Below are 15,093 nucleotides of genomic sequence, written 5' to 3' on the forward strand. Positions count from 1 at the left end.
ACGTCCACAGCAAACTGCAGGGCTTTTCCACAGTGGGTGCTGTAATTGCAGCGTTCGTGTAATCCCAAATCATTTAACGTGTGCAAAACTGGGTTACCATTTTTATTAGATTCTCCTCTTACTTTTAATGTGTGTTAAGTTTTTGAGTGTCGTGCCCCTAATCTCATTTCTCCCATAAGCCCTATGTTTTTATCGTGTAATTTTTTTTGCATAGGATGATACTTTTTAGGAAAGCATATGTCATGTTACAGCAGCAGAACTGACTGTAATTCCAAGTAATAAATGGAAGCTGCTTCTGCACTGATACATGAATTTAGAAATGTGGTTCTGCCATCAGCAGATGTAAACTATACTTTTTACTCAGGGGGTTTCAAAACACTTTAAAAACATAAATTCATTCTTGTGACTTTTCTGTGCAATAACTGCAATGCTCTTATTTTACACAAGACAGAAGTAAAAGGCCACAGGACGGGTACCAGCAGAGAAAGGATTAGAGGACCAAGTATCTGTGGCCAAGTCTATGCTTAGACCCTTAGGCCGTGCTGTCCTTGAAGGAGAGACGGCACGAGAAGCTAAGGGCTGTAACCTGTGACCTCAGGAGACATCAGCTACAAACACCCCAGAGCTCAGGGCCACACTGAAGATCGAGCACTCTCTTCTGGTGCTGTGGCTGCGATCCACAGGCCTCTGCGGCCTCCCACTGCTGTGCTGACAGGTTACATCTGACCTAAAAGCAGACACTCCCAACTCACCTTCGTAGCCAGAGTGAATCTTCTCGACCAGCGTGAGACAGCAGGGCTCAGGTTCCAGGTGGGCAGAGCTGTGTACGTGAATCAAATAGGGGATGATCCGGAACGGGGAGGAATGCTTCTCTTGCCCTCTGTCTCCTCCTCCACTGAACAGAACAAAAATGATCAGTGCGCCCCGATGTGGTTCAGTAGCCCAACGTGAAACAGGCCAGGAAAAAGGTTTTATTGGTAATTTCCAAGAGAAATATATCCAAATCTAAAATGTTTAAACATATTTATTTTTAAAAGAAGGGAAACGTTAGTTTAAATTTTCAGTGACCCAGGGCAATTATACTCATTAGTTGCTCGCTGAATAAGAGGTTTTACGGAGAACCGGCTTAGATTACCGAAAGTGTAAAAATGGAACTAGTCATTCCGAGACTTCTCTCCTGACCTCCACGCCCTCAATTCCCAGTTTGACTTCCCGCTTCTGCTGTGAGGAGGGAAGGATAATTGCCCGTCTTGTCTCACTCGTCTAAACCAAGTACCGCACGACAGAAAATAGCGTCCCTGCGACCGGTGCCAGAGCCAGATCCCCGTCACCCCTTCCTGTCCTCTCGAGACTTCAAAGGCCTGACACAGTCTCGTGGCCTCAGTCACCAGCCTGACAGGCGCAGGGCCTCGGATGCAGTGGGCACTCCCTCGGGCACCCACTTGCCAAGCCTTGTGGAGCAGAGGCGCCGCGTTCTCGTTCTCCCAACAGCTCGCCAGGTGGGGGGTGGCTCTGATGGACCACCAGCAAGACTTTCGTCCTGCTCTAGCGCTCCAGCTAAGCAGAGGACATGTCTACTCCGATATGCCACCAGCCCCTCCAAGTCAAATGTCCACGACTGAATTCATGCTCCCACATTCCCACCAATCCTGCCTCTCCTCTCCCACCACCGTTTAAATTCCTGACTACGCACACCCACCCCCCACCTGTGGGTCTTCAGCTGCTGAGAGGTTCTAGAGGCCACGCCCACTCCCGCTCCCCCTCTGCTTCCTCTTCTCTCCTCAGACTCCAGGATCTCCCCCCACTTCTCCGCTCTCAACCGTGCCCCTGCTCCCTACTTCACTGAGAAAAGAGCACCATGCAGAAGAGCCTTCTCCTGAGGATGACCCACAGGCATCTGTACTTGTACCTCCTGCTCCCCTCCCGCGCCTGTGAATGATTTTTCCAGGCTCATCCAGCCCTCAGGTTCCCAATGCCGTTTACACGCTGATGACCTGAACGTCTGCCTCTAGCCTGCACTCCTCCCCGGAACTCCAGACCCATGTACCAATGCCTGATCAACATCACAACTTCCATTCCTAACAGACAGCGCAAGCTGAACTTGTCTAAACTAAGCAACATATTCTTCCCCTGCCCTCCCCACGAAGTTGCTTTCCTACAAGTTCCTCTACTCCAATAAACGGCAACTTGAGCCAAGGACCCTTCTGTCACCCTGACGCCTCTTCTTATTTCACACCCAGAACTAGTTCATTAATAAATTCTGGTAACTCTCCCTTCCAAAAATACCCAGAATATCCTAAATGCTTCTATGTCCACCACCACCACCCCGGTCCAGCTGCATCTCCTAATAGCCTGCTAATGGCGTCCCTGCTTCTCTCGCCCCTCCCCAGGGTCTTCAACACAGCACCTAACACGATCCTTTTATAACGTAAACTAGTTCTCCTTCTAAAAAATGACACTGTCCTATCTCTATCCACTGAAAACTCCTAGAAGCAATGATAACCCTGCAGCAACCACCACTCTGACCATACAGATTTGGTCCCCAAATGGTAACGCCGTTTCCCACCACCAAGAAAGAGGGATCCTTGAAGAAATGACTGACTCCGGGTCTGGGGTGGGAAATGTCTAGGTTGAGCCTGTGACAGCAAGTCTGAAACAAAAGCAGCTGTCACAAACGATAAGGGCACTCTCAACAGGGCACAGGAGCTGGCTCCAGGGGTTCCTGAGGGCCAAAGATGGGACAATTTGAGCATCATGATGCTTAACGAGAACCTCATCTTTTAGAATTACATTCTGAAATACCGATGGAGGAAATGACACGAGATCTGAGATGTGCTTCAAAATCATGGGGCGGGGCAGTTGAGGAGTAGGTGGTGGCACAGATGACCCCAGACTGGCTATGAGTTAAAGTCACTAAAGCTGAATGATAAGTACTTATCAGTTCACTGTACTGTTTTCTCTACTTTTTATATTATTTTGAAAATTACCAAAGTAAAGTTTTAAAAATAAATCAACGAGTAATCTGAACGAAACACTTCATTCTGAACTCAAAGCGCCCTACGGTTTGGCCCCTGCTTCCCCATCTTCTCCACCCTCACCCTGTCCCTCCACTCACACCACACTAGCGTCCTTGTTACTCCTCGCCCAGGCCAGGCATGTGCTGCCCCGGGGACTTTGCACTTGCCTGCAACACTCTTCCCTCAGATAGGTGTATGTCTGTTCCCTTACCTCCTTCAGGTCTCTGGCTCCAATTAGGCTTCTTATTAGAGAAGAGTTCCTTGACCACCCTGAATACAACAGTAATTTCTCCACAGCCCAGAATTCCTTCACCCGGCTTTATTGTTCTACACAGAACTTACCGCCAGCTGACACGTGTATTTAGATATCTGTTCATTATTGTTACTCCTCCCCTCCCCCCAAATGTGAGGTCCATGAGGGCAAGAACTCTGTTTTGATCCTAGCACCTTAACAGTGTCTGGCTCAAAAAGGCACCCAGAAATATTTATTAACATAGCAAACACACAGAGTACTTACTAGGCAGCATTCACCCGTGAATGACAATGAACCCACAGGCCCTCTCCCCTCCACAACTTTCCTCAGGTTGTCCCTCCAGGCATTCCAATACGATTAGCTCAAGTCCCCCCAGTTCCACGGTGTTTGACTAATCTACAACAAGGATCTTTCTCTTCTCTAAATACCTAGAGCACTTAGTAACTTCAATACTAATGTTGGCAATCACTACGTCATTTAAAAATATTTTTTCTTTTCATTGTGAAAGTAACATTAACATATCATAGTAAATTTAAAAGAGAAAAAAAATCACCATTAAATACTACCAGAAATCAACTACTATTAAAATTTTGGTCTCTTTTCTTCTAGTTCACTATCTTTGGACCTTTTAAATCCTTCTCATATATATACCTATCTTGCTTTCTTTAAAGTTATTCAAAATTTCAAAAATTAAATGTGACCAAAAACAAAAACAAAAAAGCCCAAACAATGGTTATTTGAAAGTGTACTTAACATCAGTGATTCTTCCACGCCCCTAGGTAAGAAGGATCTTTCTGATCTTTTTTCCTGTTGCGGTTTTACCTACTTTTTTCGAGTAAATGTTTCTTCTCCTCAATCAAAACACACACTTCCTGTGGCAAGAACCAAGTCTTGTCTTTTGTATCAACAACAGACCTAGCTGAATACAAAACAATCAAATAAAATCAGAGCATAATCCACCATTCTGGCCTCCACAAGCCCCTGTACTCACCGGATCCGGCAGAAGAAGGATTTCACTGGAGCGTATCCACACTGTGATGCTGCTGCAAACAGAGACACAGTGTCAATCGCCCCTCCTAGAGCAACACCGCAGAGCAGTTCCTCCCCAGTGAAACACGCCACACCATCACCAAACACAAGATAAACTATTTTTTAAGAGAGACAGATAGTCGTGATTAAAATAGGACCCTTCCCCCTTCACTTTGAGATCGGGTCACATGTGGTATTTTCCAGGGGCTTTTGTATTCTAACAGGGACCCTCAGGTAAGACAGTGTGAGCCTCTCATCGGGTCTTTCCCTTACTGCTTCCTACATCCCGTCTGTATTTCTCTAACTGCCCATACTCACTATGTCACACATCAATGTAATAAGCCTTTGACAATAATCCCATAATTATTTATAATTAAATAACAATCCCTCAGCAACTATTTTGGTGGCAATATTCTATTACACTATAACATCTGGACATGTCTCAAAAATTGGGAATTCAGACTACTTACTGCTTTTAGGCATATGATATGTAAATTTCTTTCATTTTTTTTTCTCTTTCCTTGGATAAATTCCCCACAGTTGTGTTCCTAGGTTAAATAACAACTCATCATGTACCGGCAGATGAATCTCCAGAAGACTGTCCCAGCTGACAGGGTCATTAATAACGCTTTCTCACAAACCTCATGCAAACAGTGTGCATCGATTTCATTGATTTTCTTATTAATTGTATTGATCTGAGAGGTGATAATTCAGAAATGTTTAAACATGCCTATCTTAGGGTAAATCAGGGCAGTGACCCTTTCCCTGGTGTTGGCTGATGATCTATATCTCCTCCGGGCAGGGTTCCCTGAACATATCTTCTGGGCCTTTGCTCAATGGTGCGAAAAGTCCTTGGTTACAGGAACCAAGGAAATGGTTAAAACCAATGAGATGTTTAAAAAAGTATACACTGAAGAAGCACAAACAACGAGAATTCTCAAGAACCCAAATACTGAGTATGGGCCAGGTCTTTGCACTTCTAAGGAAAGGGTCATAGGAAGAATCAGAAAACGGGCTTTGGAATGATCAAGGAAAAGGTACGTGATTTTAAAAAGATACTCCACTTTAAAAGTAAAGGGACCAATGATGAAACCATTAGAATTCATAAAACTATGAAAGTCACAGTCCCAGAATTCTGAAATCAGAAGACAATTCTTATAGCATGTCTGTGAGAAATTAATGAAAGAACAACTTGATAAAGCTTCAGGAATTAATTACCCTAAGACATGCTACAGTCTTGCCGTAGAAACTGCTACAGGAAAGGCTTAAACTCATGAAGGAATTAAGGCAATGTAAGGACGTCTCAAAAACATCCCTAACTTTCGGGATCATCTTCACGGACAGGAACCACACCTTGGTGCCACTTTCAAACGCACGCCTTTGTCCGATTACGGTTCTCCTGTTCTGAAGGGGCAGTCACAGGCAGCTGTGCAGTCAGAGGAGCCGGGGTTCAGAGCAGGAGCTCTGGGGTCACACTGCCAAGGGAAAGCCAGCTCCACACTTAGCGGCAGTGTGACCTTGGTGAGTCACTTAGCTCTGTGCCTCAGTGGCTGTGGCAGCTGAGAAGGGGCCCGGCTCCTGGCTTTAGGTGACATTACTGACTGCAGGCCGCAGCTGCACCCCTGAGCCCGGCTTCCTCCCGGCTGCTCCCAGCCCAGGGCTGTGCAGAGGGAGCCCTGAGGCAGGACCCCTCCTCCTGTGGAGACGCAGGCCTCCTCCAATGCATGACTGTGGCTTGAACTTCCCTTTGGCTGCCTGGCCAAGCTGCATGCAGGCCCTGACTCCTCCTCCCCAGTCCTCCTTGCTCCTCCTACAGGGGTCAGACCTGCACTGAGGGCTGCGGGCTCCTCTCACCTTCTCCTTCTCCCTCCCCCAGTAAGTCTCTTGTGCAGCTAATCCCATTTCGGCATTTGCTTCTCAGCAGACCCAAACCAACAGTTACCTTATCTGTCAGTTGGAAATAACGATGGTATCTACACCTCACAAGGTTTTTGTGAAGATCAGTTAATCTACTAAAACATTAAGAAGAGTCCCTGGCAAACAGTAACTGATCAACAGATGACAGCAATTAAGACGATCCTTCATGCTGTCAAATACTCCGAATAGCTAAAGTGCTTGCCCAACCGTTAGCCTGCTTGATGAGAGGCTGCTCAGAAACCATCACTCTTATTTTACAATGAGAACCTAAGTGGCCTCCAAGGTTCATGAAGGGACAGAACTCAATTTAAAACTCAGACCTTCAGATTCCTAGCTTAAAATTCTTGGCACATAGAAAACCCTGCAACTCTACTGTGAGGTAAACCCGCTTACACTCTTTATGCACATCAGGCCCCTGAATTCCACTGCATTCAGTAGGAGTCGCATAACCCATGGAGCCAGACTGTGGGATCTCAAACAGCACACATGAGCCATTATCATTTCCACACCTAGGCTATACTGTGTGAATTCTCGTTGTTGGAAGTACGTTCTAAAGAAATAGTGGTCAGATCCTTCTGAGAGGTCTATACAACAAACGGAAGTTGAAACAGGCTCTAATGTAGGGCCAAAAGCTGACAAGTGCTGAGTTTACAGCTTCCTATGTCCTCTTAACGTTCTGTGAGCTCAAAAGGAAGGGACAGAGGGAGGGAACATGTGCACAGCCCCGACAGGGTGTGACCTAAAGCACAGCACTCAGGAAGAGTCTGAACGCTTGAGATTTATTATAAGACAAAAGTACAACGTGAGGAGTAAACTAGATGGACATCATATCTTCATGGAATAAGTCAACTTTTAGGTCCAAAAGACAACAATTTCAGGACACATTATGTTTTTACATGTAGGAGAAATATCATAGTACTAAGTAATTAGCAAAGATAAAAGGGTTGAAAAACTAAAACAGAGACTATACAGGCAACATTGAAGGAAAAATACCTGGAGAAAAATGTGAAAGAGCCGGCAAACAATATTGTGTCAGTTCTGTTCCTAGTTGTATCTCAGCATCTAGAATAGTTCCTGGCCCATAGTGATTGTTGAATAAATGTTTACAAATGAATAAATAATTAATAAAAGCAGAGAAACAAATATGGACAATTAAAGGTTGAAAATATGTGTTTAGGAAAGACAAGAGAAATGAACTCAATGTTTTTGAACGATGGGAACAGGAGAGAGGGAGCCAAAAGGAAGCAAGCATGATAGGTGTGTTTCCTAAAGCTTGTATGAAATGCGTACAAAAAACGGAGCAAAGGTCTATCACTGAAAAAAGGAAGCATGTAAGACTATTCTTCCCTGGATCAAGTGCTGGATTTAAAAATTAGAATGAGGGGCCTGCCTGGTGGCACAGGCAGTTGGGTGCACGCGCTCCACTGTGGCCACCCAGGGTTCACCGGTTCGGATCCCGGGCGCGCACCGACGCACTCCTTGGCAAGCCATGCTGTGGTGGCGTCCCATATAAAGTGGAGGAAGATGGGCACGGATATTAGCCCAGGGCCAGTCTTCCTCAGCAAAAAAGGAGAAGGATTGGCAGATGTTAGCTCAGGGCCGATCTTCCTCACAAAAAAAAAAATGGAATGAGTACAGACCTTTAGACTGGAAAGATGAAAAAGTTCTGGAGAGCTGCTGCGCAACAATGTGAATGTACTTAACCCTACTGAATTGTGCACTTAACAATGGCTAAGATGGTACATTTTGTTAATGTGTTTTTGACCATAATAAAAAAAATTAAAGTAAAATTTAAAGAAAAATTAGAGAAAAGGGCTTGGAATCAAAAAGAAGGTTGCGGGCCAGCCCAGTGGTGCAGCGGTTGAGTTTGCGCAGCCCAAAGTTCGCTGGTTGGGATCCTGGGCGCAGACCTACTCACTGCTCATCAAGCCACGCTGAGGTGGAGTCCCACAGTGTACAATTAGGATATACAACTATGCACTGGAGGCTTTGGGGAGGAAAAAAGAAAAAAAATCATTAAAAAAAAAAAAAAAGGTTGATCTATACTAACTTTACAAAGAATATGAAATAAGTAATAAAGGGTGACTTAAAAAAGAAGTAATGAATTATTTAAAGATCACACAGGACTGAATGTCACAAAGAAAACTGTGACAGGCACCCCACTTCAGGAAAATAAGCATTTCAGAAGAAAAACAAAGTAATGAGATTCACGAACTTTTAGGGACAAGAAAAACTGGAAAAGGGCGCTAACCATCAGAAGTTCATCTCCAAAGCAAAGAAAGAATGAAGTCAATATAAGAGGAAAGATATTTAATTTTATTAACTTAAAGGAAACAGAGCCTTTATAGCAATTAATCTGTCATACAGTAAGCTGGTAATCAAACTATATTTACGATATATAATCTGTGAAATTAACTTGACTAAATGAAAGCAAATTTACTGGATCTTTATTGGAAGCATTTAAAATGCTATTTTCATCACATTCTGTGCCTTTTTAAGTAAAGAAATAAGAAAAACCATATAGTTGGCATGTTCTAAATAATGCATTAATTTCTGTACTATTTCCGGAAGAATGAAACTGATCTTTACCAGACAAGATAAACATCTGAATATTGGTCCCCTTACCTCTTTGGGTCCAGTTGTTCCAGAAGGGAAGCTGAGCATGGGCAGTGTGTGTGTAGAACACCCTCACATCTTGAGGGGCAAGCAGCTCAACAAAATGAGAGGACTCCAAGAAATCTTTCCTACAATTCAGGATCGAAGCAGCCTGTTCAGAAATGTGCACGAACCTTCCAGACAGAAATGAAAAAACTGCCACAAAGGTATCCTATGGAAAACATTTAAAATAAATGCAAATACGGAGATACTTACTAGCAATATTTCCTGAAAGGCGAATTTCTTCTAGACTTCCGCCACCACCAATAGCTTAAAACACACACACACACATCCTGCAAAGGCAACAAAACTCTCCAACATACTTCTTGTCACCGTAAAACCAGCATTTTACATTCTGAAGGTTTGATTTCTTTTTTTTTTTTTTTTTTGTGAGGAAGATCAGCCCTGAGCTAACATCCGTGCTAATCCTCCTCTTTTCGCTGAGGAAGACCGGCTCTGAGCTAACATCTATTGCCAATCCTCCTCCTTTTTTTTTTCCCCCAAAGCCCCAGTAGATAGTTGTATGTCATAGTTGCACATCCTTCTAGTTGCTGTATGTGGGACGCGGCCTCAGCATGGCTGGAGAAGCAGTGCGTCAGTGCGCGCCCGGGATCCGAACCTGGGCTGCCAGTAGCGGAGCGCATGCACTTAACCGCTAAGCCACGGGGCCAGCCCTGAAGGTTTGATTTCTACGCCAAAAAATACACCAGCTCATTGTACATTGACTAAACATACAAACAGTATGTGTACTTCTGATCTCTCCTCCTCCGCTAACTGTGCCTTCCACCTGGAGAGACTGTCTTCTCTTCACCATGCTTCTACTAGGCTTCAAGACCAAGCTCAAGATTCACCTCCCTCAAGACGGTGTCTTTAACAAACCTCATTACATAACAATCATTTCTCTAATTTGTTCCACTAGACAGAGATGTGGCTTCTTTATAATCAGCCACTGTTTGGATCTGCTAACATTGGTGTATGTTTTCCTCTCTAGCTTTATTTTGAAGATCTTACAGGGGAAATGTTTTCTTAAACTTTTTTTTCCTTAAATCTCCATAGCACCTACTACAGTACTATGAACACACCAGTTAGTAAAATAAGCACTACTATAATATTAGGGATAGCTCATGTTCCAATATTATAAAATCTTTAAGTTATAATTATGTTGAGAGCTAAACATAAAATTAAGTAATCTCCATCCTATCAGCAAAACACGAGGTTTAATTATTCTGTCAACATGAAGAGATTCAAAAAAGATATACTAAGTGTCTCTTTCACATTTTACAAAAAATGACAGCATCTCAACTCACCTGTTCTATAAAATCCAGTTGTTACAACTTGAAGTCTTAGGTATTGGAACTAAGAATGGTATAAATAGAAATGAACATTTCAGAGATTAGAATAAGATGCAGGAAATTACTCTGCAGTGTTATTTTTTTCTCTTACTTTGACAGAACTCAGGGACGCTAAGGAGAGAGAGGCACCTCATAATCCAAGTAAAGCAAGCTACTACTGAAGCGCTGCTTCCTGTTTTTGGACATTTTCTCCCACGTACACAACGCCCACACAACGGGTCTTTACTAGTTTTCTCCTACTGTTTACCTCAAACTGTGGTTACTGAAACTCTGCTATTATTTTAAAAATAGACATCTAGATAAGGTCATTAGGAAAAATCACCCAGGTGGATATGGCAAAATTCACGGATTCTTACCGTGTTTTTGGAAGTGTGTTCTGAAGCAATAGTGGCCAGCTCTTTAAGACTGTACACGGTCACATCTGCTTGAGGTGCTCCGTTGTGACTGAGAATCTGGAAAAACTCACTGTTGGCTAAGAAACACAAGAAAATAGGTAGTCCAGTGACAACAATATCTTGAGGACATCATTTTTATCACTATTAAAGCTAGCTTATTTTTTTCGGATGAGGACACCTCAGTGTGCTTTCCTCGAAATCAGACCATTTTCTTCTTTCACCTAAAAGACTGACAGTTATGCAAACTTAAGATTTTGAATTTTATGAATTCTGCATTTCTAGATCACCAGGAACAAGATACATTTAAGGGACTGAAACCAAAAATTCCAAATACACACACAGGAAATGTTTACGGCAGAAACACTCCTCCAGTATTCAGAAACAACATATCATACATGAAGCGACAGAGGTCTGTGCTAGAGAATGTGTACTTTAGGAAACCCTTTGAGAAGAAAAGTCAGATAAAAAGAAAAAGTGTTTACAGGTGCTCATTTTTAATTTGGTAAATTCCTGATATGTCATGACTGCATTTTAAAGGTATATGTATGAACAAGGAAAGGTAAATTGTATTTAGAAAAATGTAAGTTTTTCCCCTAATATCCATAGAAGATAATGCTCCTTCAAAAAGTGAGTCTTCAAAACGTGCTTATGCTGAACTCTACTCTCCTGCAACAAACCAGCAGCATACTGCACAGTTACTAAACTGGTACACAAATAAGGTTCTCCTGGGGTTCCTAATTTGAAAAACTAAGACACTAACGGAATCAGTACAGATCTGCTCATCTTACATAAAGCACCAAAAAAACTCAAAACACCTAAGTGACTAAAACTACACTGACAACTCCTCCGCCTTGGCTGACGTTCGTGAGCAACACTGCACTTGCATGACTGTATTTTCCCTCCAGCCTGTTTACCTTGTACTCTATGCACACAGCGAAGGGCATAGTTGAGGGCATCTAGGGTGCTTGGTTTATTGTGTCTCTCTGACGGGAAGTATTTTTTCATTTCTTGGACAACCATTCTAAGTTCTTCAGAAACTCTGTTTCGATCTTGCCGATCACTGTAACACAAAAAAATATATAAACTTTCAATTATAGTAAGTCAACTTTTACTGAATAGCATATTATGCGCTAGTCCAACTGTCTAACTGCTTAACATTTAACTCATTTAGTTTACAGGTTAATTATCCCTTTTTTTACAGGTGGGGAATCCTAAGCAAAGAAATTGGTAAATGTCAAACATTTTGCACTCTCTCTCATTCCCATTTCAGCCCTGACTCAGCTAACTTTCTTAACCACTTTTTACCTACTTTTGGTACTCTTGGGTAATTTTCTTGTTTCTCCAGGGTATTTCATTCTAAGTTGTCTGAGTCTCCGCTAACCTTTTTCCTAAGCTCACAAACAAAAGAATAAAACGATTTCAACCCTCTTTTCTCTTTTACTAGTCCAGCGAAGAGCCAACCAACCAGGTTGTGGGGAAAAAAACAGAAGCTCACCTGTTGCTGCTCTCCACGTTTCTGCTCTGCAGCTGGTATTTCTGGCTCCACATCTTGCCAGATTCTTTCCCCAGGGCCTTAAGAGCCCTGGCCTGTGGTCCTTCAAGTTCATTGGGTTCATGCCCCCTGGAGTCGTGGAGCTTACTGCTGGGCATTGCCAGATCTTCACAAGGGTCCATCTTTCGCTTGGCAGTCTCAGTCTGTCGCCTGCTTCTTTTTTACTTTGCAATCAGCGACGGAAATTTATTTCTCATTCTGGTCCACGCCATCGCCTTAGAGAGAATTATCGGTCGTCACAAACCGGCAATTCCTGATCTCTGCTCATCTGGAGGCACCGCTCTCTCCTGGAATTTCCATACGGTCTTGGATGTCCCCACTCACGGGAACGCCAGCCTTGGGGCAGGGGGGAAACAAAGGTGACAAGTGTCAAGAGACGCTGACAACCTGATGCCGGAAACCAGGCAGTGGCTCGCCAGCGGGGCAGCCCCGCGGAGGACCCTCAGTCCGGGGCTCACAAGGCCAGACTCCGATTCACCGACGCGCCCACCGGCAGCTCTGCAGAGGCGGCGTGCCCCAGACACGGGACCCGGGGACGGCGGCAACTTCAGGCACAAAGTTCCGGGGACCCCAGGTCCGCCCCCGGCGACGCCCGGCCGCCGGCCCAGAGCGCAGGGTAGGCTCGCGGCGACCTAGGCCCCGCGGACGGCGAGCTCCGAGCCCTCCCCGCCCGGCCGAACACTCACTCGCCGCCGCCGCCCCGCGCGCAGCCGCCTGCCCCGCCAGGCCCGGCCGCGCGCAGTCTCGAGGCCCACCGCGTGCCGGGCGGCCGCCGGCGCCGCGCCCCCGCGCGCCACGTGACGCGGCCCCGCCTCCGGGCCGCGCGATTGGCCGCCACCGCCGGGTCGGCGGGCCTCCATTGGCCCGGGGGCGGGGCCCGCGCTGCGGCGCCCAGGTTACCTAACCGAAGGCGAGTGGGCGGGGCCGAAGGCCCCAGTGCTCGTTACATAACGCTGGGGGTCGGGCGGAGGGGGGCGCTCGGCCAATCCCGGCAGGCTGGCGCGTATGCAGGGGGCGGAGGGGTCCTGAACAGGCTCAAGGCCTGGCCACGCGAGTCGCTAGCCTGGCCCCTTTCCCGGCGCCGGGGGCTGGGCCGCGGCGGCGCCTGCAGCCAGCGCGGCAGTGATAGGGCATTCGAGACGCCAGTCACATGGGGGCGGGACCCAGGGCCTTGGGGGTGGGCGGGGCCGGCGCGGCCTCCACGTGAGAGGCGGGCGGGGGCGGCGGCGGGGAGGCGCGCTGGTGCTCGCCGCTGCCGGCGGTGGAGTGACGGGAGAGCACTGGGGAGCGGCGGGCGGGCAGGCGGCTCTGGATACCCCTGGGCAGCCGGGAGAAGGCGCTGGAGATCCGAGCGCTTTCTCTGCGTCTTCTCAGGTTCCCGTTGTTTCCATCTTTCTTAACTTCGTTGCTCTCCTCTCACTCTAGGTGAGGGCCCTGGAGAAATCAAACCCGATTTTCAGGAACGGAATTTTGACAGTGAAACGTAAACATTTCCCTGGTCTTCTTAAAGTTGCAGACTCATTTGGCAACTGGAGGCAGACAAGTGTAAGTAAAAGACAGTGTTTCAGAAAAGGAAGGTGTAGAGAAGCCCTTTGAAAAAACAGCAGACTGAAGGCTCTTTTTAGATTGTGTCTCAACTCCTCCGGAATGGAAGGTACAGTGCAGAGCTCCGCCCCTCTCCAGTGTCTGGTACGTCAAAAATCTTCAGTATTTATTGGATAAATGAAAGGAACTGTATATAAAAGAGCGGGGGTGCCGGGTGAAGTGTGGCGATCGTCCATGTCCTGTATTGGGTAAACCACCTTATTTTTTCCAAAGGATGGCGGATCTCACTCTTCTCTGAAGCTCCATTTTGTCAAACTGCATTCGTTCAACAGATATTTATTGAGTGCATATCTGGGCAGGGATGACTGTGGTCCCTGGGGAGAGAGACGTGGTAAAAGTCCCTGCCACTCAGGGAGTCTACATTTTATTAAGACATAAAACGTGAACAACTCCATAAAGTTTAGAAAGTGGGAAGTGCCGTGTAGAACATGAAACAAGCTAATGGGATGAAGTGTAACTGGGACAGGCGTGCACGGTGAAGGAGGCAAGAGGCACGTTAGCCAGGTGACCAGGGAGGGCCTCTCTGAGAAGGTGAAATTAAAACCTGAGTGTGAGAAGGGGGCGGGGACGTGGACCCAGTGGAGGGAACAGCGTCTGCAGAGGCCCTGAGGCAGAGCAGGTTTGTTGTTGAGAAACAGGCAGTATCCTTTGCCTGGAGAATAGGAATGGGGGAGGAATGGTGTGAGATGAGGTCAGGAACTTAGGAAAGGCCAGATCATGGCGGGCCTTGTAATTAGGGAAAGTGATTTGAACTTTTTTCTAATGGTGGTGGAAAGAGGAGGATTTTAAGCAAGATAGGGATCTGTATCAGTCAGACTGCTGCACAGGAAACAGTTAACAGTTGGGAGGCTGTTAATTACAGGGAGAGGGCTGAGGATGGCTTGGGCTTGGGTGGTGCCAGTAAAGATGGTGAGAGAAGAGGTTGGACTTGGGATACATTTGGGGGCACAGAGACTTGCGGGTGAGTTGAATGTATGTTGTGAGAAGAGAGCAATCAAGGACTCCTGGGTCTTTGGTTAGGTCTTTGGTCTAAGCAGTGCTGCGTATGATGGGACATAAACTTAGGTGGGCAAGTCTGGCGATGCTAAATTTTGATGAAGGGAGAATCAAGAGTTGTTTTCCACATTGTGTTTGAGATGTGCATTACACATCCAAGTGGAGTTGTCAGGTAGGCAATTGGATTTCCCAGTATGGAACTTAGGGGAGGAGCCAGGAATGGTGATACAGCTTACATTTGGGAGTTGTCGCAGTCTATATGGAGTTTACAATGATGGGTGAAATGGTGTCAACGAGGGAGTGCAGATAGGGAGAAAAGGGC

General features: G+C 45.9%; 1 protein-coding gene across 6 annotated transcripts in view; it reads right to left on the reverse strand.

Moving 5' to 3' along the window:
• PER3 (period circadian regulator 3) overlaps positions 1 to 12,864 on the reverse strand; it is a 56,987-nt gene extending 44,123 nt beyond the window's left edge. For 3 of the 6 annotated variants that reach the window (XR_015555872.1, XM_087446882.1, XM_087446881.1), the window contains exons 1-6: positions 12,114 to 12,862; positions 11,533 to 11,678; positions 10,580 to 10,695; positions 8,842 to 9,043; positions 4,262 to 4,313; positions 753 to 895 (exon numbers count right to left, since the gene is read on the reverse strand). Coding sequence is in view for 5 of the 6 variants with exons in the window: in XM_087446882.1 (XP_087303008.1) it covers positions 753 to 895; positions 4,262 to 4,313; positions 8,842 to 9,043; positions 10,580 to 10,695; positions 11,533 to 11,678; positions 12,114 to 12,292 (838 nt within the window). In the remaining variant the exon portion in view is untranslated. Of the gene's footprint in view, positions 1 to 752; positions 896 to 4,261; positions 4,314 to 8,841; positions 9,044 to 10,579; positions 10,696 to 11,532; positions 11,679 to 12,113 lie in introns of all 6 variants that reach the window. The other 3 variants (XM_087446884.1, XM_087446883.1, XM_087446885.1) reach the window with 3 other exon arrangements.
• Between the last annotated feature and the right edge of the window lie 2,229 nt (positions 12,865 to 15,093).

Source organism: Ceratotherium simum, chromosome 22 (assembly GCF_057802395.1).
Source record: "Ceratotherium simum simum isolate JZ-2026a chromosome 22, ASM5780239v1, whole genome shotgun sequence".
NCBI lineage: Eukaryota > Metazoa > Chordata > Mammalia > Perissodactyla > Rhinocerotidae > Ceratotherium > Ceratotherium simum.